The 24,265-nt window shown below is 53.7% G+C and overlaps 1 protein-coding gene across 1 annotated transcript in view; it reads left to right on the top strand.

Annotated features, from left to right (window-relative positions):
- The window catches only part of LOC137356802 (pyruvate kinase PKM-like), a 37,824-nt gene extending 13,963 nt beyond the window's left edge, over nt 1-23,861 (top strand). The window contains 4 exon segments of the mRNA XM_068022584.1: nt 15,349-15,501; nt 15,910-16,076; nt 22,796-22,977; nt 23,650-23,861. Coding sequence (XP_067878685.1) covers nt 15,349-15,501; nt 15,910-16,076; nt 22,796-22,977; nt 23,650-23,756 — 609 coding nt within the window. The 3' untranslated portion in view covers nt 23,757-23,861.
- Nucleotides 23,862-24,265: the final 404 nt, after the last annotated feature.

Below are 24,265 nucleotides of genomic sequence, written 5' to 3' on the forward strand. Positions count from 1 at the left end.
GTTCGGGTTCCACACACACTGACTCTCACTGGGGTTCGGGTTCCACACACACTGACTCTCACTGGGGTACGTTTCCCACACACAGACTCTCACTGGGGTACGTTTCCCACACACTGACTCTCACTGGGGTACGTTTCCCACACACTGACTCTCACTGGGGTACGTTTCCCACACACTGACTCTCACTGAGGTACGTTTCCCACACACTGACTCTCACTGGGGTACGTTTCCCACACACTGACTCTCACTGGGGTACGTTTCCCACACACTGACTCTCACTGAGGTACGGGTTCCACACACACTGACTCTCACTGGGGTACGGGTTCCACACACACTGACTCTCACTGGGGTATGGGTCCCACACACACTGACTCTCACTGGGGTTCGGGTTCCACACACACTGACTCTCACTGGAGTTCGGGTCCCACACACACTGACTCTCACTGGGGTTCGGGTTCCACACACACTGACTCTCACTGGGGTACGGGTCCCACACACACTGACTCTCACTGGGGTACGGGTTCCACACACACTGACTCTCACTCGGGTACGGGTTCCACACACACTGACTCTCACTGGAGTTCGGGTTCCACACACACTGACTCTCACTGGGGTACGGGTTCCACACACACTGACTCTCACTGGGGTTCGGGTTCCACACACACTGACTCTCACTGGGGTATGGGTCTCACACACACTGACTCTCACTGGGGTTCGGGTTCCACACACACTGACTCTCACTGGGGTACTAGTCTCACACACACTGACTCTCACTCGGGTACGGGTTCCACACACACTGACTCTCACTGGGGTTCGGGTTCCACACACACTGACTCTCACTGGGGTATGGGTCTCACACACACTGACTCTCACTGGGGTACGGGTTCCACACACACTGAAACTCACTGGGGTACGGGTCCCACACACACTGACTCTCACTGGGGTACGGGTTCCACACACACTGACTCTCACTGGGGTACGGGTCCCACACACACTGACTCTCACTGGGGTACGGGTCTCACACACACTGACTCTCACTGGGGTACGGGTCCCACACACACTGAAACTCACTGGGGTACGGGTCCCACACACACTGACACTCACTGGGGTACGGGTCCCACACACACTGACTCTCACTGGGGTACGGGTCCCACACACACTGACTCTCACTGGGGTACGGGTCCCACACACACTGACTCTCACTTGGGTGAGGGTCCCACACACACTGATTCTCACTGGGGTACAGGTCTCACACACACTGATTCTCACTGGGGTACGGGTTCCACACACACTGACTCTCACTGGGGTACGGGTTCCACACACACTGACTCTCACTGGGGTACGGGTTCCACACACACTGACTCTCACTGGGGTACAGGTCCCACACACACTGACTCTCACTGGGGTACGGGTCCCACACACACTGACTCTCACTGGGGTACGGGTTCCACACACACTGACTCTCACTGGGGTATGGGTTCCACACACACTGACTCTCAATGGGGTGAGGGTCCCACACACACTGATTCTCACTGGGGTACGGGTCCCACACACACTGACTCTCAATGGGGTACGGGTCCCACACACACTGACTCTCACTGGGGTACTGGTCCCACACACACTGACTCTCACTGGGGTACGGGTTCTACACACACTGACTCTCACTGGGGTACAGGTTCCACACACACTGACTCTCATTGGGGTACTGGTCCCATACACACTGACTCTCACTGGGGTACGGGTCCCACACACACTGACTCTCACTGGGGTATGGGTTCCACACACACTGACTCTCACTGGGGTGAGGGTCCCACACACACTGATTCTCACTGGGGTACGGGTCCCACACACACTGACTCTCAATGGGGTACGGGTTCCACACACACTGACTCTCATTGGGGTACTGGTCCCATACACACTGATTCTCACTGGGGTTCGGGTTCCACATACACTGACTCTCACTGGGGTTCGGGTTCCACACACACTGACTCTCACTGGGGTTCGGGTTCCACACACACTGACTCTCACTGGGGTTCGGGTTCCACACACACTGACTCTCACTGGGGTACGTTTCCCACACACTGACTCTCACTGGGGTATGGGTCTCACACACACTGACTCTCACTGGGGTACGTTTCCCACACACAGACTCTCACTGGGGTACGTTTCCCACACACTGACTCTCACTGGGGTATGGGTCTCACACACACTGACTCTCACTGGGGTACGTTTCCCACACACTGACTCTCACTGGGGTACGTTTCCCACACACTGACTCTCACTGGGGTACGTTTCCCACACACTGACTCTCACTGGGGTACGTTTCCCACACACTGACTCTCACTGGGGTACGTTTCCCACACACTGACTCTCACTGGGGTACGTTTCCCACACACTGACTCTCACTGAGGTACGGGTTCCACACACACTGACTCTCACTGGGGTATGGGTCCCACACACACTGACTCTCACTGGGGTACGGGTTCCACACACACTGACTCTCACTGGGGTATGGGTCCCACACACACTGACTCTCACTGGGGTTCGGGTTCCACACACACTGACTCTCACTGGGGTTCGGGTTCCACACACACACTGACTCTCACTGGGGTACGGGTTCCACACACTGACTTTCACTGGGGTACGGGTTCCACACACACTGACTCTCACTGGGGTACGGGTTCCACACACACTGACTCTCACTGGGGTACGGGTCCCACACACACTGACTCTCACTGGGGTACGGGTTCCACACACACTGACTCTCACTGGGGTACGGGTTCCACACACACTGACTCTCACTGGGGTACGGGTCCCACACACACTGACTCTCACTCAGGTACGGGTTCCACACACACTGACTCTCACTGGGGTACGGGTCCCACACACACTGACTCTCACTGGGGTTCGGGTTCCACACACACTGACTCTCACTGGGGTATGGGTCCCACACACACTGACTCTCACTGGGGTTCGGGTTCCACACACACTGACTCTCACTCGGGTACGGGTTCCACACACACTGACTCTCACTGGAGTTCGGGTTCCACACACACTGACTCTCACTCGGGTACGGGTTCCACACACACTGACTCTCACTCGGGTACAGGTTCCACACACACTGACTCTCACTCGGGTACGGGTTCCACACACACTGACTCTCACTCGGGTACGGGTTCCACACACACTGACTCTCACTCGGGTACGGGTTCCACACACACTGACTCTCACTGGGGTACGGGTTCCACACACACTGACTCTCACTGGGGTATGGGTCTCACACACACTGACTCTCACTGGGGTACGTTTCCCACACACTGACTCTCACTGGGGTACGTTTCCCACACACTGACTCTCACTGAGGTACGGGTTCCACACACACTGACTCTCACTGGGGTACGGGTTCCACACACACTGACTCTCACTGGGGTATGGGTCCCACACACACTGACTCTCACTGAGGTACGGGTTCCACACACACTGACTCTCACTGGGGTACGGGTTCCACACACACTGACTCTCACTGGGGTATGGGTCCCACACACACTGACTCTCACTGAGGTACGTTTCCCACACACTGACTCTCACTGAGGTACGGGTTCCACACACTGACTTTCACTGGGGTACGGGTTCCACACACACTGACTGTCACTGGGGTACGGGTTCCACACACACTGACTCTCACTGGGGTATGGGTCCCACACACACTGACTCTCACTGGGGTATGGGTCCCACACACACTGACTCTCACTGAGGTACAGGTTCCACACACACTGACTCTCACTGGGGTACGGGTTCCACACACACTGACTCTCACTGGGGTACGGGTTCCACACACACTGACTCTCACTGGGGTATGGGTCCCACACACACTGACTCTCACTGGGGTACGGGTTCCACACACACTGACTCTCACTGGGGTATGGGTCCCACACACACTGACTCTCACTGAGGTACGGGTTCCACACACACTGACTCTCACTGGGGTTCGGGTTCCACACACACTGACTCTCACTGGAGTTCGGGTTCCACACACACTGACTCTCACTGGGGTACTAGTCTCACACACACTGACTCTCACTGGGGTACGGGTTCCACACACACTGACTCTCACTCGGGTACGGGTCCCACACACACTGACTCTCACTTGGGTGAGGGTCCCACACACACTGATTCTCACTGGGGTACGGGTCCCACACACACTGACTCTCACTGGGGTACGGGTTCCACACACACTGACTCTCACTGGGGTACGGGTTCCACACACACTGACTCTCACTGGGGTACAGGTCCCACACACACTGACTCTCACTGGGGTACGGGTCCCACACACACTGACTCTCACTGGGGTACGGGTTCCACACACACTGACTCTCACTGGGGTATGGGTTCCACACACACTGACTCTCACTGGGGTGAGGGTCCCACACACACTGACTCTCATTGGGGTACGGGTTCCACACACACTGACTCTCACTGGGGTATGGGTCCCACACACACTGACTCTCACTGGGGTACGGGTTCCACACACACTGACTCTCACTGGGGTACGGGTTCCACACACACTGACTCTCACTGGGGTACAGGTCCCACACACACTGACTCTCACTGGGGTACGGGTCCCACACACACTGACTCTCACTGGGGTACGGGTTCCACACACACTGACTCTCACTGGGGTGAGGGTCCCACACACACTGACTCTCACTGGGGTACGGGTTCCAAACACACTGACTCTCACTGGGGTGAGGGTCCCACACACACTGACTCTCAATGGGGTACGGGTCCCACACACACTGACTCTCACTGGGGTACTGGTCCCACACACACTGACTCTCACTGGGGTACGGGTTCTACACACACTGACTCTCACTGGGGTACAGGTTCCACACACACTGACTCTCATTGGGGTACTGGTCCCATACACACTGACTCTCACTGGGGTATGGGTCCCACACACACTGATTCTCACTGGGGTTCGGGTTCCACACACACTGACTCTCACTGGGGTTCGGGTTCCACACACACTGACTCTCACTGGGGTTCGGGTTCCACACACACTGACTCTCACTGGGGTTCGGGTTCCACACACACTGACTCTCACTGGGGTACGTTTCCCACACACTGACTCTCACTGGGGTATGGGTCTCACACACACTGACTCTCACTGGGGTACGTTTCCCACACACAGACTCTCACTGGGGTACGTTTCCCACACACTGACTCTCACTGGGGTATGGGTCTCACACACACTGACTCTCACTGGGGTACGTTTCCCACACACTGACTCTCACTGGGGTACGTTTCCCACACACTGACTCTCACTGGGGTACGTTTCCCACACACTGACTCTCACTGAGGTACGGGTTCCACACACACTGACTCTCACTGGGGTATGGGTCCCACACACACTGACTCTCACTGAGGTACGGGTTCCACACACACTGACTCTCACTGGGGTACGGGTTCCACACACACACTGACTCTCACTGGGGTACGGGTCCCACACACACTGACTCTCACTGGGGTACGGGTTCCACACACACTGACTCTCACTGGGGTATGGGTCCCACACACACTGACTCTCACTGGGGTTCGGGTTCCACACACACTGACTCTCACTGAGGTACGGGTCCCACACACACTGACTCTCACTGAGGTACGGGTTCCACACACACTGACTCTCACTGGGGTACGGGTTCCACACACACTGACTCTCACTGGGGTATGGGTCCCACACACACTGACTCTCACTCAGGTACGGGTTCCACACACACTGACTCTCACTGGGGTACGGGTCCCACACACACTGACTCTCACTGGGGTTCGGGTTCCACACACACTGACTCTCACTGGGGTATGGGTCCCACACATACTGACTCTCACTGGAGTTCGGGTTCCACACACACTGACTCTCACTCGGGTACGGGTTCCACACACACTGACTCTCACTCGGGTACGGGTTCCACACACACTGACTCTCACTGGAGTTCGGGTTCCACACACACTGGCTCTCACTTGGGTACGGGTTCCACACACACTGACTCTCACTCGGGTACGGGTTCCACACACACTGACTCTCACTGGGGTTCGGGTTCCACACACACTGACTCTCACTGGGGTACGTTTCCCACACACTGACTCTCACTGGGGTATGGGTCTCACACACACTGACTCTCACTGGGGTACGTTTCCCACACACAGACTCTCACTGGGGTACGTTTCCCACACACTGACTCTCACTGGGGTATGGGTCTCACACACACTGACTCTCACTGGGGTACGTTTCCCACACACTGACTCTCACTGGGGTACGTTTCCCACACACTGACTCTCACTGGGGTATGGGTCCCACACACACTGACTCTCACTGAGGTACGGGTTCCACACACACTGACTCTCACTGGGGTACGGGTCCCACACACACTGACTCTCACTGGGGTTCGGGTTCCACACACACTGACTCTCACTGGGGTATGGGTCCCACACATACTGACTCTCACTGGAGTTCGGGTTCCACACACACTGACTCTCACTCGGGTACGGGTTCCACACACACTGACTCTCACTCGGGTACGGGTTCCACACACACTGACTCTCACTGGAGTTCGGGTTCCACACACACTGGCTCTCACTTGGGTACGGGTTCCACACACACTGACTCTCACTCGGGTACGGGTTCCACACACACTGACTCTCACTGGGGTTCGGGTTCCACACACACTGACTCTCACTGGGGTACGTTTCCCACACACTGACTCTCACTGGGGTATGGGTCTCACACACACTGACTCTCACTGGGGTACGTTTCCCACACACAGACTCTCACTGGGGTACGTTTCCCACACACTGACTCTCACTGGGGTATGGGTCTCACACACACTGACTCTCACTGGGGTACGTTTCCCACACACTGACTCTCACTGAGGTACGGGTTCCACACACACTGACTCTCACTGGGGTATGGGTCCCACACACACTGACTCTCACTGAGGTACGGGTTCCACACACACTGACTCTCACTGGGGTACGGGTTCCACACACACTGACTCTCACTGGGGTATGGGTCCCACACACACTGACTCTCACTGGGGTTCGGGTTCCACACACACTGACTCTCACTGAGGTACGGGTTCCACACACACTGACTCTCACTGGGGTATGGGTCCCACACACACTGACTCTCACTGAGGTACGGGTTCCACACACACTGACTCTCACTGGGGTACGGGTTCCACACACACTGACTCTCACTGGGATATGGGTCCCACACACACTGACTCTCACTGGGGTACGGGTTCCACACACACTGACTCTCACTGGGGTACGGGTCCCACACACACTGACTCTCACTGGGGTTCGGGTTCCACACACACTGACTCTCACTCGGGTACGGGTTCCACACACACTGACTCTCACTGGGGTATGGGTCTCACACACACTGACTCTCACTGGGGTACGTTTCCCACACACAGACTCTCACTGGGGTACGTTTCCCACACACTGACTCTCACTGGGGTATGGGTTCCACACACACTGACTCTCACTGGGGTATGGGTCCCACACATACTGACTCTCACTGGAGTTCGGGTTCCACACACACTGACTCTCACTCGGGTACGGGTTCCACACACACTGACTCTCACTCGGGTACGGGTTCCACACACACTGACTCTCACTGGAGTTCGGGTTCCACACACACTGGCTCTCACTTGGGTACGGGTTCCACACACACTGACTCTCACTCGGGTACGGGTTCCACACACACTGACTCTCACTGGGGTTCGGGTTCCACACACACTGACTCTCACTGGGGTACGTTTCCCACACACTGACTCTCACTGGGGTATGGGTCTCACACACACTGACTCTCACTGGGGTACGTTTCCCACACACAGACTCTCACTGGGGTACGTTTCCCACACACTGACTCTCACTGAGGTACGGGTTCCACACACACTGACTCTCACTGGGGTATGGGTCCCACACACACTGACTCTCACTGAGGTACGGGTTCCACACACACTGACTCTCACTGGGGTACGGGTTCCACACACACTGACTCTCACTGGGGTATGGGTCCCACACACACTGACTCTCACTGGGGTTCGGGTTCCACACACACTGACTCTCACTGAGGTACGGGTTCCACACACACTGACTCTCACTGGGGTATGGGTCCCACACACACTGACTCTCACTGAGGTACGGGTTCCACACACACTGACTCTCACTGGGGTACGGGTTCCACACACACTGACTCTCACTGGGGTATGGGTCCCACACACACTGACTCTCACTGGGGTACGGGTTCCACACACACTGACTCTCACTGGGGTACGGGTCCCACACACACTGACTCTCACTGGGGTTCGGGTTCCACACACACTGACTCTCACTGGGGTACGGGTTCCACACACACTGACTCTCACTGGGGTATGGGTCTCACACACACTGACTCTCACTGGGGTACGTTTCCCACACACAGACTCTCACTGGGGTACGTTTCCCACACACTGACTCTCACTGGGGTATGGGTCTCACACACACTGACTCTCACTGGGGTACGTTTCCCACACACTGACTCTCACTGGGGTACGTTTCCCACACACTGACTCTCACTGGGGTACGTTTCCCACACACTGATTCTCGCTGAGGTACGGGTTCCACACACACTGACTCTCACTGGGGTATGGGTCCCACACACACTGACTCTCACTGGGGTACGGGTTCCACACACACTGACTCTCACTGGGGTATGGGTCCCACACACACTGACTCTCACTGAGGTACGGGTTCCACACACACTGACTCTCACTGGGGTACGGGTTCCACACACACTGACTCTCACTGGGGTATGGGTCCCACACACACTGACTCTCACTGAGGTACGGGTTCCACACACACTGACTCTCACTGGGGTTCGGGTTCCACACACACTGACTCTCACTGGAGTTCGGGTTCCACACACACTGACTCTCACTGGGGTACTAGTCTCACACACACTGACTCTCACTCGGGTACGGGTTCCACACACACTGACTCTCACTGGGGTGAGGGTCCCACACACACTGACTCTCACTGGGGTGAGGGTCTCACACACACTGACTCTCACTGGGGTACGTTTCCCACACACTGACTCTCACTGGGGTACGTTTCCCACACACTGACTCTCACTGGGGTACGTTTCCCACACACTGACTCTCACTGGGGTACGGGTTCCACACACTGACTCTCACTGGGGTATGGGTCCCACACACACTGACTCTCACTGGGTTACGGGTTCCACACACACTGACTCTCACTGGGGTATGGGTCCCACACACACTGACTCTCACTCAGGTACGGGTTCCACACACACTGACTCTCACTGGGGTACGGGTCCCACACACACTGACTCTCACTGGGGTTCGGGTTCCACACACACTGACTCTCACTGGGGTATGGGTCCCACACACACTGACTCTCACTGGGGTTCGGGTTCCACACACACTGACTCTCACTCGGGTACGGGTTCCACACACACTGACTCTCACTCGGGTACGGGTTCCACACACACTGACTCTCACTCGGGTACGGGTTCCACACACACTGACTCTCACTGGAGTTCGGGTTCCACACACACTGACTCTCACTCGGGTACGGGTTCCACACACACTGACTCTCACTGGGGTACGGGTTCCACACACACTGACTCTCACTGGGGTTCGGGTTCCACACACACTGACTCTCACTGGGGTATGGGTCTCACACACACTGACTCTCACTGGGGTACGTTTCCCACACACAGACTCTCACTGGGGTACGTTTCCCACACACTGACTCTCACTGGGGTATGGGTCTCACACACACTGACTCTCACTGGGGTACGTTTCCCACACACTGACTCTCACTGGGGTACGTTTCCCACACACTGACTCTCACTGGGGTACGTTTCCCACACACTGACTCTCACTGAGGTACGGGTTCCACACACACTGACTCTCACTGGGGTACGGGTCCCACACACACTGACTCTCACTGAGGTACGGGTTCCACACACACTGACTCTCACTGGGGTATGGGTCTCACACACACTGACTCTCACTGGGGTATGGGTCCCACACACACTGACTCTCACTGGGGTACGGGTTCCACACACACTGACTCTCACTGGGGTATGGGTCCCACACACACTGACTCTCACTGAGGTACGGGTTCCACACACACTGACTGTCACTGGGGTACGGGTTCCACACACACTGACTCTCACTGGGGTATGGGTCCCACACACACTGACTCTCACTGAGGTACGGGTCCCACACACACTGACTCTCACTGGGGTACGGGTTCCACACACACTGACTCTCACTGGGGTATGGGTCCCACACACACTGACTCTCACTGAGGTACGGGTTCCACACACACTGACTCTCACTGGGGTTCGGGTTCCACACACACTGACTCTCACTGGAGTTCGGGTTCCACACACACTGACTCTCACTGGGGTACGGGTTCCACACACACTGACTCTCACTGGGGTGAGGGTCCCACACACACTGACTCTCACTGGGGTTCGGGTTCCACACACACTGACTCTCACTGGGGTGAGGGTCCCACACACACTGACTCTCACTGGGGTTCGGGTTCCACACACACTGACTCTCACTGGGGTGAGGGTCTCACACACACTGACTCTCACTGGGGTACGTTTCCCACACACTGACTCTCACTGGGGTGAGGGTCTCACACACACTGACTCTCACTGGGGTACGTTTCCCACACACTGACTCTCACTGGGGTACGTTTCCCACACACTGACTCTCACTGGGGTACGTTTCCCACACACTGCCTCTCACTGAGGTACAGGTTCCACACACACTGACTCTCACTGGGGTATGGGTCCCACACACACTGACTCTCACTGGGGTTCGGGTTCCACACACACTGACTCTCACTGAGGTACGGGTTCCACACACACTGACTCTCACTGGGGTACGGGTCCCACACACACTGACTCTCACTGGGTTCGGGTTCCACACACACTGACTCTCACTGGGGTATGGGTCCCACACACACTGACTCTCACTGGGGTTCGGGTTCCACACACACTGACTCTCACTGGGGTACGGGTCCCACACACACTGACTCTCACTGGGTTCGGGTTCCACACACACTGACTCTCACTGGGGTATGGGTCCCACACACACTGACTCTCACTGGGGTACGGGTTCCACACACACTGACTCTCACTCGGGTACGGGTTCCACACACACTGACTCTCACTCGGGTACGGGTTCCACACACACTGACTCTCACTCGGGTACGGGTTCCACACACACTGACTCTCACTGGGGTTCGGGTTCCACACACACTGACTCTCACTGGGGTTCGGGTTCCACACACACTGACTCTCACTGGGGTACGGGTCCCACACACTGACTCTCACTGGGGTATGGGTCTCACACACACTGACTCTCACTGGGGTACGTTTCCCACACACTGACTCTCACTGGGGTATGGGTCTCACACACACTGACTCTCACTGGGGTACGTTTCCCACACACTGACTCTCACTGGGGTACGTTTCCCACACACTGACTCTCACTGGGGTACGTTTCCCACACACTGACTCTCACTGGGGTACGTTTCCCACACACTGACTCTCACTGAGGTACGGGTTCCACACACACTGACTCTCACTGGGGTACGGGTTCCACACACACTGACTCTCACTGAGGTACGGGTTCCACACACACTGACTCTCACTGGGGTATGGGTCCCACACACACTGACTCTCACTGAGGTACGGGTTCCACACACACTGACTCTCACTGGGGTACGGGTCCCACACACTGACTCTCACTGAGGTACGGGTTCCACACACACTGACTCTCACTGAGGTACGGGTTCCACACACACTGACTCTCACTGGGGTATGGGTCCCACACACACTGACTCTCACTGAGGTACGGGTTCCACACACACTGACTCTCACTGGGGTACGGGTTCCACACACACTGACTCTCACTGGGGTATGGGTCTCACACACACTGACTCTCACTGGGGTACGTTTCCCACACACTGACTCTCACTGGGGTACGTTTCCCACACACTGACTCTCACTGGGGTACGTTTCCCACACACTGACTCTCACTGGGGTACGTTTCCCACACACTGACTCTCACTGAGGTACGGGTTCCACACACACTGACTCTCACTGGGGTACGGGTTCCACACACACTGACTCTCACTGGGGTACGTTTCCCACACACTGACTCTCACTGGGGTACGTTTCCCACACACTGACTCTCACTGGGGTACGTTTCCCACACACTGACTCTCACTGGGGTACGTTTCCCACACACTGACTCTCACTGGGGTACGTTTCCCACACACTGACTCTCACTGAGGTACGGGTTCCACACACACTGACTCTCACTGGGGTACGGGTTCCACACACACTGACTCTCACTGAGGTACGGGTTCCACACACACTGACTCTCACTGGGGTATGGGTCCCACACACACTGACTCTCACTGAGGTACGGGTTCCACACACACTGACTCTCACTGGGGTACGTTTCCCACACACTGACTCTCACTGGGGTACGGGTCCCACACACTGACTCTCACTGAGGTACGGGTTCCACACACACTGACTCTCACTGAGGTACGGGTTCCACACACACTGACTCTCACTGGGGTATGGGTCCCACACACACTGACTCTCACTGAGGTACGGGTTCCACACACACTGACTCTCACTGGGGTACGGGTTCCACACACACTGACTCTCACTGGGGTATGGGTCTCACACACACTGACTCTCACTGGGGTACGTTTCCCACACACTGACTCTCACTGGGGTACGTTTCCCACACACTGACTCTCACTGGGGTACGTTTCCCACACACTGACTCTCACTGGGGTACGTTTCCCACACACTGACTCTCACTGAGGTACGGGTTCCACACACACTGACTCTCACTGGGGTACGGGTTCCACACACACTGACTCTCACTGGGGTACGGGTCCCACACACTGACTCTCACTGAGGTACGGGTTCCACACACACTGACTCTCACTGAGGTACGGGTTCCACACACACTGACTCTCACTGGGGTACGTTTCCCACACACACTGACTCTCTCTGGGGTATGGGTCCCACACACACTGACTCTCACTGGGGTGAGGGTCCCACACACACTGACTCTCACTGGGGTTCGGGTTCCACACACACTGACTCTCACTGGGGTGAGGGTCCCACACACACTGATTCTCACTGGGGTACGGGTTCCACACACACTGACTCTCACTGGGGTATGGGTCTCACACACACTGACTCTCACTGGGGTACGTTTCCCACACACACTGACTCTCTCTGGGGTATGGGTCTCACACACACTGACTCTCACTGGGGTACGTTTCCCACACACTGACTCTCACTGGGGTACGGGTTCCACACACACTGACTCTCACTGGGGTACAGGTCTCACACACACTGACTCTCACTGGGGTATGGGTCCCATACACACTGACTCTCACTGAGGTACGGGTTCCACACACACTGACTCTCACTGAGGTACGGGTTCCACACACACTGACTCTCACTGAGGTACGGGTTCCACACACACTGACTCTCACTGGGGTACGGTTTCCACACACTGACTCTCACTGGGGTACGGGTTCCACACACACTGACTCTCACTGGGGTATGGGTCCCATACACACTGACTCTCACTGAGGTACGGGTTCCACACACACTGACTCTCACTGGGGTACGGGTTCCACACACACTGACTCTCACTGGGGTACGGGTCCCACACACACTGACTCTCACTGGGGTTCGGGTTCCACACACACTGACTCTCACTGGAGTTCGGGTTCCACACACACTGACTCTCACTCGGGTACGGGTTCCACACACACTGACTCTCACTGGAGTTCGGGTTCCACACACACTGACTCTCACTCGGGTACGGGTTCCACACACACTGACTCTCACTGGAGTTCGGGTTCCACACACACTGACTCTCACTCGGGTACGGGTTCCACACACACTGACTCTCACTGGAGTTCGGGTCCCACACACACTGACTCTCACTCGGGTACGGGTTCCACACACACTGACTCTCACTGGAGTTCGGGTTCCACACACACTGACTCTCACTCGGGTACGGGTTCCACACACACTGACTCTCACTGGGGTACGGGTTCCACACACACTGACTCTCACTGGGGTATGGGTCCCACACACACTGACTCTCACTGGGGTTCGGGTTCCACACACACTGACTCTCACTGGAGTTCGGGTTCCACACACACTGACTCTCACTGGGGTACGGGTCCCACACACACACTGACTCTCACTGGGGTACGGGTTCCACACACACTGACTCTCACTGGGGTACGGGTTCCACACACACTGACTCTCACTGGGGTATGGGTCCCACACACACTGACTCTCACTGGGGTTCGGGTTCCACACACACTGACTCTCACTGGGGTTCGGGTTCCACACACACTGACTCTCACTGGAGTTCGGGTTCCACACACACTGACTCTCACTCGGGTACGGGTTCCACACACACTGACTCTCACTGGAGTTCGGGTTCCACACACACTGACTCTCACTCGGGTATGGGTTCCACACACACTGACTCTCACTGGGGTATGGGTCCCACACACACTGACTCTCACTGGGGTTCGGGTTCCACACACACTGACTCTCACTGGAGTTCGGGTTCCACACACACTGACTCTCACTGGGGTACTAGTCTCACACACACTGACTCTCACTCGGGTACGGGTTCCACACACACTGACTCTCACTGGGGTGAGGGTCCCACACACACTGACTCTCACTGGGGTTCGGGTTCCACACGTACTGACTCTCACTGGGGTTCGGGTTCCACACACACTGACTCTCACTGGGGTATGGGTCTCACACACACTGACTCTCACTGGGGTACGTTTCCCACACACACTGACTCTCACTGGGGTATGGGTCTCACACACACTGACTCTCACTGGGGTACGTTTCCCACACACTGACTCTCACTGGGGTACGTTTCCCACACACACTGACTCTCACTGGGGTACGGGTCTCACACACACTGACTCTCACTGGGGTACGGGTCTCACACACACTGACTCTCACTGGGGTACGTTTCCCACACACTGACTCTCACTGGGGTACGGGTAGGCTTATGAATGTGGAGAAGTGGGTGACACTTTGTTGGGTACTAGGGTCAGGTATTAATCTGTGAAATATGAACAGATTGTCAGGACATTTTAAATGTGGAATTGTTTTTATTTATGTTGAGTTTATAATGATGAATCTGAGTACACATTTCCCTCGTGTAGATGCTGGAGAGTATGGTGAATAAACCACGACCCACCCGAGCAGAGAGCAGTGATGTTGCCAATGCAGTGTTGGATGGAGCAGACTGTATCATGTTATCTGGGGAGACAGCGAAAGGAGCCTATCCACTGGAATCTGTGAAGATGCAGCACGCAGTATGAGTTTCAGCCTTATGGGGAGGTTATGGCAAGGGTATAGGTTTCCAGAGGTCCCACCAGAGGCCTCCCACCTCCACACAGACATCATCCCCCTCCGGACATCATACCTTCCCCATCTGTCAGTGCCCTTGATGACCCCTCCCCACCAGTGAGGGGTAAGTGTCCTTGGGGACCCCTCCCCCACCAGCGAGGGGTCAGTGTCCTTGGGGACCCCTCCCGACCAGCGAGGGGTCAGTGTCCTTCAGGACCCCCCCCCCCCCCCCCATCCCCCCAGTGAGGGGTCAGTGATGTTGGGGACCTCTCTCCCCCCCACTGCCCAGCGAATGGCCAGTGAAAGAGTTACTTGTCAGGAGTGCGGCCTCTCTGCTGGGAGTCTCATCATTCCCTTTCTCTCTCTCTCTCTAGATCGCACGGGAGGCGGAAGCAGCGGTTTTCCACCACCAGCTGTTTGAGGAGCTCCGGAGGTCAATGCCTCTGACCCGCGACCCCACAGAGGTCACAGCAGTCGGGGCAGTGGAGGCTTCCTTCAAATCCTGCTCTGGGGCCATAATCGTTCTGACCAATTCCGGAAGGTAACGGCTATTTTAACATTTGAACAGAAGAACCCAAGAACCAGGAGCAGGAGTAGGCCATTCAGCCCCTTGACCTGCTCCGCCATTCAATACAATCATCACTGATCTGGATGTGGCCTCAACTGCACTTTCCTGCCTACCTCCCATAACCCTCGACTCCCTTGTAGACAAACATCTGTCTAACTCAGCCTTGAATATATTCAATGACCCAGTCTTCACTGCTTTCTGAGGAAGAGAATTCCAAAGATTAACAACCCTCAGAGAGAAGGAATTCCCCCTCATCTCCATCTTAAATGGGAGACCCCGTATTCTGAAACTGTTCCCCCTAGTTCGAGATTCTCCCACGGGAGGGGGGGCGGGGTGGAGATACATCCTCTCAGTATTTACCCTCAATAAGATCATTCTTTCTAAACTCCAACGAGTACAGGCCCAACCTGCTCAACCTTTCCTCAAAAGACAATCCCTTCATCCCAGGAATCAGCCAAGTGAACCTTCTCTGATCTGCTTCTAATGCAAGTATATCCCTCCTTAAGTAAGGAGACCAAAACTGTATGCAGTATTCTAGGTGCGGTCTCGTCAATGCCCGGTACAGTTGTAGCAAGACTTCCTTACTTTTATACTCCACCCCCCGTGCAATGAAGGCCAACATTCCATTTGCCTTCCTAATTACTTGCTGTATCTGCATGTTAACTTTTTGTGCTTCATGTACAAGGACACCCAGATCCCTCTGTACCGCAGTATTCTGCAGTCTCTCTCGATTTTAATAATATTCTGCTTTTCTATTCTTCCTGCCAAAGTGGACAATGTCATTTTCTCCCACATTATACGCCATCTGCCAAATTTTTCCCCGCTCACTTAACCTATCTATATCTCTTTGCAGACCCTTTGTGTCCTCCTTACAACTTGCTTTCCTACCTACCTTTGTATTGTTTGCCAATTTGGCTACACTACATTCAGTGCCTTCATCCAAGTCATTAAAATAGGTCATAAATAACTGGGTTCCCAGCAATGATCCCTGTGGCACTCCACCCGTTACAGTTTACCAACCTGAAAATGCTCCATTTATCCCAACTCTCTGTTTCCTATTAGTTAACCAATCCTCTGTCCATGCTAATATATTACCCCCAACACCATGAGCTGTTAGCTTGTGTAATAACCTTTTAAGTGGCACCTTATCGAATGCTGTTTGGAAATCCCAATACACTACATCTACTGGTTCCCCTTTATCCACCCTGCTCGTTACATCCTCAAAGAACTCTAATAAATTTGTCAAATACGATTTCCCTTTCCGACTCTGCCTGATTGCATTATGATTTTCTAAATGTCCTGCTACTACTTCCTTAATAATGGATTCTAGCATTTTCCCAATGACAGATGTTAGACTAACTGGCCTATAGTTTCCTGCTTTCTGTCTACCCCGCCCCACCGCCTCCCCTTTCTTGAATAGAGGTGTTACATTTGCAGTTTTCCAATCCGCTGGAACTCTTCCAGAATCTAGGGAACTTTGGAAGATTACAAACAATGCATCCGCTATCTCTGCAGCCACTTCTTTTAAGACCCTAGGATGCAGATCATCAGGTCCAGAGGACATACATATGAATTAGGAACAGGAGGAGGCCACTCGGCCCCTCGAGTCTGCTCCACCATTCAGTAAGGTCATGGCTGAACAGATTACTCCACATTCCCACCTACCCCCAATTACCTTCCACCCCCTTGCTTATCAAGAATCTATCTACCTCTGCCTTAAAATGTTCAAAGACTCTGCTTCCACTGCCTTTTGAGAAAGAGAATTCCAAAGACTCACGACCCTCTGAGAGAAAAGATTTCTCCTCATCTCTGTCTTAAATGGGCGACCTCGTAGTTTTAAACAGAGACCCCTAGTTCTAGATTCTCCCACAAAGGGTAAACATCCTTTCCACATCCACCCTGTCAAGACCCCTCAGGATCTTGTATGTTTCAATCAAGTTGCCTCTTACTCTTCTAAATTCCAGTGGATACAAGCCTAGCCTGTCCAATCTTTCCTCATAAGACAACCCACCCATTCCAGGTATGGAAACCTTCTCTGAACTGCTTCCAACACATTATGTCAGTCTTTAATCCCATTAGTTTTCTGAGTACTTTTTTTCTAGTGATAGTAATTGTTTTAGGTTTCTGCCTCCCTTTAGCCTCTTGATTTTGTGCTATTCTTGGGATGCTTTTTGTGTCTCCTACACTGAGGACAGATACAAAATATTTGTTCAAAATCTCTTCCATTTCCTTGTCTCCCATTATTAATTCCCCAGTCTCAGCTTCTTAGGGACCAACACTTACTTTAGCTACTCTCTTCCTTTTTTATATATTTGTAGAAGCTTTTACTGTCTGTTCTTATATTTCTTGCTAGTTTACTCGCGTACTCTAATTTCTCCCTTTTTTTAGTCATCCTCTGCTTGTTTCTAAACATTTCCCAATCTTCTTGCCCACCATTAATCTTTGCAACATTGTACACCTTTACTTTCAATTTAATACCATCCTTAACTTCCTTCATCAGCTACGGATGGTGCATCCTTCTCCTAGAGTCTTTCTTTCCCACTGGAATATATCTTTGTTGAGAGATATGAAATATCTCCTTAAATGTCTGCCACTGCTTCTCCACTGTCTTACCTTTCAACTTATTTTCCCAGTTCACTTTCGCCAACCCTGTCTTAATACCCTTTATTTATTTAAGTTTAAGACACCAGTTTCAGACCAAACTTCTCACCCTTAAACTGAATGTCAAATTCTATCATGTTATGATCACTCTTGCCTGGAGGATCCTTTACTATGCAGTCATTTATTAATCCTGTCTCATTACACAATACCAGGTCTAAAATAGCCTGCCCCCGGGTTGCTTCTAGAACATATTGTTCTAAGAAACTGTGCCTAATACACTCTATGAACTCATCCTCCAGGCTACCTTTGCCAATTTGATCAGTCCAATCTATATGAAGATTGAAATCACCAATGATTATTGCAGTACCTTTCATACAAGCCCCATTATTTCTTGATTTATATTCTGTCCTACATTGTAGCTATTGTTAGGCAGCCTATAAAGTAGTTCCACCAGTGACTTATTTCCTTAGCTATTTCCTATCTCCATCTAAACTGATTCAACTTCCAAGCCTGGATCATTTCTCACGACTGTTCTGATTTAATCCTTTATTAACAGAGCTACCCCACCTCCTTTCCCTTTCTTCCTATCATTCCGAAATGTCAAATACCCTTGAATATTTTGTTCCCAGCCTTGGTCACCTTGCAACCATGTCTCTGGAATGGCTATTATATAATACCTAATTATTTCTATTTGTGCTATCAATTCATCCATTTTGTTATGAATGCTGCATGCATTCAGATGACGATTCTTTGATTCTTTTTAACCATATTTCCTTGCTGTGACCTTATCTGCTGGTGCACTCTTATGTTTGTAAGGTCTGTCTAAATTTCCCCTCACCTGAACCCTCCCACCCCACCCCGTATTTAGTTTAAAGCCTTCTCTGCAGCCCTAGTTATACGATTTGCCAGGACACTGGCCCCAATGTGGTTCAGGCGAAGCCCATCTCAACGGTACAGCTCTCTCTTTCCGCAGTGCTAGTGCCAATGCCCCATGAATCGAAACCCATTTCCCCCACACCAATCTTTGAGCCACTCGTTCATCTCTCTGACCTTATTGACCCGATGGCAATTTGCTTGTGGCTCAGATAGTAAACCAGAGATGATGACTGTTGTGGTTCTGCTTTTTAATTTAGCCCCTAGCTGCTCATACTCCCTCAGCAGAACCTCTTTCTTAGACCTACCTATGTCGTTGGTACCCACATGGACCACGACAACTGGATCCTTCCCCTCCCACTTCAAGTTCCTCTCCAGCCCCAAGGAGATGTCCTTAACCCTGGCACCGGGCAGGCACAGAGCCTTTGCTACTCACGCTCTTGACTGCAGAGAACAGTATCTATCCCTCTAACTATACTGTCCCGTACTATTACGACAACATTCCTTTTTACTTCCCCCATTTGATTGACTCTCTGCACCACGGTGCTGTGGTCAGTTTGCTCAACCTCCTTGCAGTCCCTGCTCTTGTCCACACAAGCTGTAAGAATCTCAAACCTGGTGGACAAGTGCAAGGGCTGAGGCTCCTCCATTGCTACCTTCTGGATCCCCATACCTGCCTCACTCGTAGTCACATCCTCCTGTCTCTGACCAGAGACACAATCTGAAGGACCTAGCCTAAGGGGTATGATTGCCTCCTGGAACAAAGTGTCCAGGTAGCTTTTTCCCCTCCCTGATGCATCGCAGTATCCGAATTTCAGACCTCCAGCTCATTACTCTGAGCCAAAGCTCCTTGAGCTGCAGACACTTATTGCAGATGTGGTTTCACTGGATCTCACAGGTGTCCACTAGCTACAGCTGTAACACATCACCTGCCCTGCCATCTGTATTTAAATTTCATTGTTTTATTGAACTAATTAGATTTCAAGTTTAGAAATATCACTGACAATTTGTAGTCATATTAAGTAGTTAAGCTACAAATTGAATACAATACTTACATCTTCCAGCATCAGTTTAAACTACTGCCCCAGTTTAGAAAGGGTTTGTCCTGTTCACAGTGACAGCTTTTAGACACACCGTTTGGTTTCTCACTGAGCTCCAGGGCATGTGTTCACAACTGCTGTTTCCATATCCTGCTCGATATCGCCTTGTGTCTCATGATTTTATTGAGGTTCTCGAGCTCTGATCAAATTGCTTTCTAAATCTGGTCAGCATTCACAAGTTTACCAGGTACCTGTTTGGGAGCACTGGTAGAATCAAATCTTCCCTCTGGTGAAGCCATCCGAGTCAAACAGCCGCTTATGGCATGGTGTGTGGAATGGAGCCTGCAGCCTGCCTGACACAGAGACATATTGTGTTGTGGTTCAGATCCACTCCAGAGACTTGAGTCCATAAGCCAGGCTGACAGTCCCAATGCAGTACTGAGGGAGTGCCGCACTGTCGGAGGGTCAGTACTGAGGGAGTGCCGCACTGTCAGAGGGTCAGTACTGAGGGAGTGCCGCACTGTCGGAGGGTCAGTACTGAGGGAGTGCCGCACTGTCGGAGGGTCAGTACTGAGGGAGTGCCGCACTGTCGGAGGGTCAGTACTGAGGGAGTGTCGCACTGTCGGAGGGTCAGTACTGAGGGAGTGCTGCACTGTCGGAGGGTCAGTACTGAGGGAGTGCCGCACTGTCAGAGGGTCAGTACTGAGGGAGCGCCGCACTGTCGGAGGGTCAGTACTGAGGGAGCGCCGCACTGTCGGAGGGTCAGTACTGAGGGAGTGCTGCACTGTCAGAGGGTCAGTACTGAGGGAGTGCCGCACTGTCAGAGGGTCAGTACTGAGGGAGCGCCGCACTGTCGGAGGGTCAGTACTGAGGGAGTGCTGCACTGTCAGAGGGTCAGTACTGAGGGAGTGCCGCACTGTCGGAGGGTCAGTACTGAGGGAGTGTCGCACTGTCGGAGGGTCAGTACTGAGGGAGTGCCGCACTGTCGGAGGGTCAGTACTGAGGGAGTGCCGCACTGTCGGAGGGTCAGTACTGAGGGAGTGCCGCACTGTCGGAGGGTCAGTACTGAGGGAGCGCCGCAATGTCAGAGGGTCAGTACTGAGGGAGCGCCGCACTGTCGGAGGGTCAGTACTGAGCGAGTGCCGCACTGTCGGAGGGTCAGTACTGAGGGAGTGCCGCACTGTCGGAGGGTCAGTACTGAGGGAGTGCCGCACTGTCGGAGGGTCAGTACTGAGGGAGTACCGCACTGTCAGAGGGTCAGTACTGAGCGAGTGCCGCACTGTCGGAGGGTCAGTACTGAGGGAGTGCCGCACTGTCAGAGGGTCAGTACTGAGAGAGTGCCGCACTGTCGGAGGGTCAGTACTGAGGGAGTGCCGCACTGTCGGAGGGTCAGTACTGAGAGAGCGCCGCACTGTCGGAGGGTCAGTACTGAGGGAGTGCCGCACTGTCGGAGGGTCAGTACTGAGAGAGCGCCGCACTGTCGGAGGGTCAGTACTGAGAGAGCGCCGCACTGTCGGAGGGTCAGTACTGAGAGAGCGCCGCACTGTCGGAGGGTCAGTACTGAGAGAGCGCCGCACTGTCGGAGGGTCAGTACTGAGAGAGCGCCGCACTGTCGGAGGGTCAGTACTGAGGGAGTGCCGCACTGTCGGAGGGTCAGTACTGAGAGAGCGCCGCACTGTCGGAGGGTCAGTACTGAGAGAGCGCCGCACTGTCGGAGGGTCAGTACTGAGAGAGCGCCGCACTGTCGGAGGGTCAGTACTGAGGGAGTGCAGCACTGTCGGAGGGTCAGTACTGAGGGAGTGCCGCACAGTCGGAGGGTCAGTACTGAGGGAGTACCGCACTGTCGGAGGGTCAGTACTGAGGGAATGCTGCACTGTCGGAGGGTCAGTACTGAGATTTAATTCTTAAGCAACATCACAAACAGATTTTCTGGTTGATGTCACATTGCTGTTTGTGGGATCTTGCTGTGTACAAATTGGCTGCCGCATTTCCAAATTTACAAGTGACTGCACTTCAAAAGTATTTCATTGTCTGTAAAAGGCTTTGGGATGTCCTGAGGTGGTGAAAGCTGCTATAGAAATGCAACTTCTCCCTCTCCCTCCGAAGTGGGGTTGAACTGATCAGCCCCTTGGCAGTGGTTTTAAATAAGCTTGTTTTACTTCCTTTGATTCTCATCAGGACAGCACAGCTGGTGTCCAAGTACCGGCCTCGAGCTCCCATCATCGCTGTCACTCGCAATGAGCAGGTCGCTCGACAGGCTCACCTGTATCGTGGGATCTTCCCAGTTCTGTATCAGCAGAAGGCCCATGAGATTTGGTCAGAGGATGTCGATCAGCGAGTCAGCTTCGCCATGGAGATAGGTAAACGAGCCCATGTCACACTCTGCCGATCACACCTAGTGTTACATCTAGTGTCACACCCCGCATGTCACAGCCTGCCCATCACACCTAGCGTCACATTCTGCCTGTCGCACCTAGTGTCATGCCCAGTGTCAAATTCTGCCTGTCACACCATGTCACATTCTGTCACACGCAGTGTCACGCCCCTCCAGTCATACACTCCTGTCCCACTTGTCTTGAGAGGGAGCTTTACTCTGTATCTAACCCCGTACTGTACCTGTCCTGGGAGTGTTTGATGGGGACAGTGTAGAGGGAGCTTTACTCTGTATCTAACCCCGTACTGTCCCTGTCCTGGGAGTGTTTGATGGGGACAGTGTAGAGGGAGCTTTACTCTGTATCTAACCCCATGCTGTCCCTGTCCTGGGAGTGTTTGATGGGGACAGTGTAGAGGGAGCTTTACTCTGTATCTAACCCCGTACTGTCCCTGTCCTGGGAGTGTTTGATGGGGACAGTGTAGAGGGAGCTTTACTCTGTATCTAACCCCGTACTGTCCCTGTCCTGGGAGTGTTTGATGGGGACAGTGTAGAGGGAGCTTTACTCTGTATCTAACCCCATGCTGTCCCTGTCCTGGGAGTGTTTGATGGGGACAGTGGGGGGTCCCAGGTTGATAACCTGTTCTGTTCCCTCTTTCAGCCAAAGCACGGGAGTTTGTTCACACTGGGGATATTGTGATCGTGGTCACGGGTTGGCGTTCGGGCTCGGGCGCCACCAACATCATGAGAGTGATGCCCGTACACTGAGGGCAGCAGCTAATCTTCGACCTCTGACCTGTTGTCGTCCTGCCTTGTCAGCCTGCTGGGTCCTAAAGGCCACCATGATCAGGAATAAAGAGCCTTTCCATCTGCTGCTCCTGTTCATTGTTCTTCTGTTCCATAGTTCAGTCTCCCTGTCCAGTTGTGCAGTGGGTCAAGCTGCGGGCGGAATTCAGCCACACCCTTCCAATTCAATCGCTGATCTCTGCTGAGTTAATAGAGCTCAACGTGACGACTTTAAATATTCCAATTGGCCTCAGTAGCTCGAGTAGAGGGAGGGGGGAAATCAGTCACTATTCCTGCTCCTCAACAGTACCTTCAGGAGAGGAGGGGACCCGTACCCCAGTGAGAGTCAGTACCTTCAGGAGAGGAGGGGACCCGTACCCCAGTGAGAGTCAGTACCTTCAGGAGAGGAGGGGACCCGTACCCCAGTGAGAGTCAGTACCTTCAGGAGAGGAAGGGACCCGTACCCCAGTGAGAGTCAGCACCTTCAGGAG

Source organism: Heterodontus francisci, chromosome 46 (assembly GCF_036365525.1).
Source record: "Heterodontus francisci isolate sHetFra1 chromosome 46, sHetFra1.hap1, whole genome shotgun sequence".
NCBI lineage: Eukaryota > Metazoa > Chordata > Chondrichthyes > Heterodontiformes > Heterodontidae > Heterodontus > Heterodontus francisci.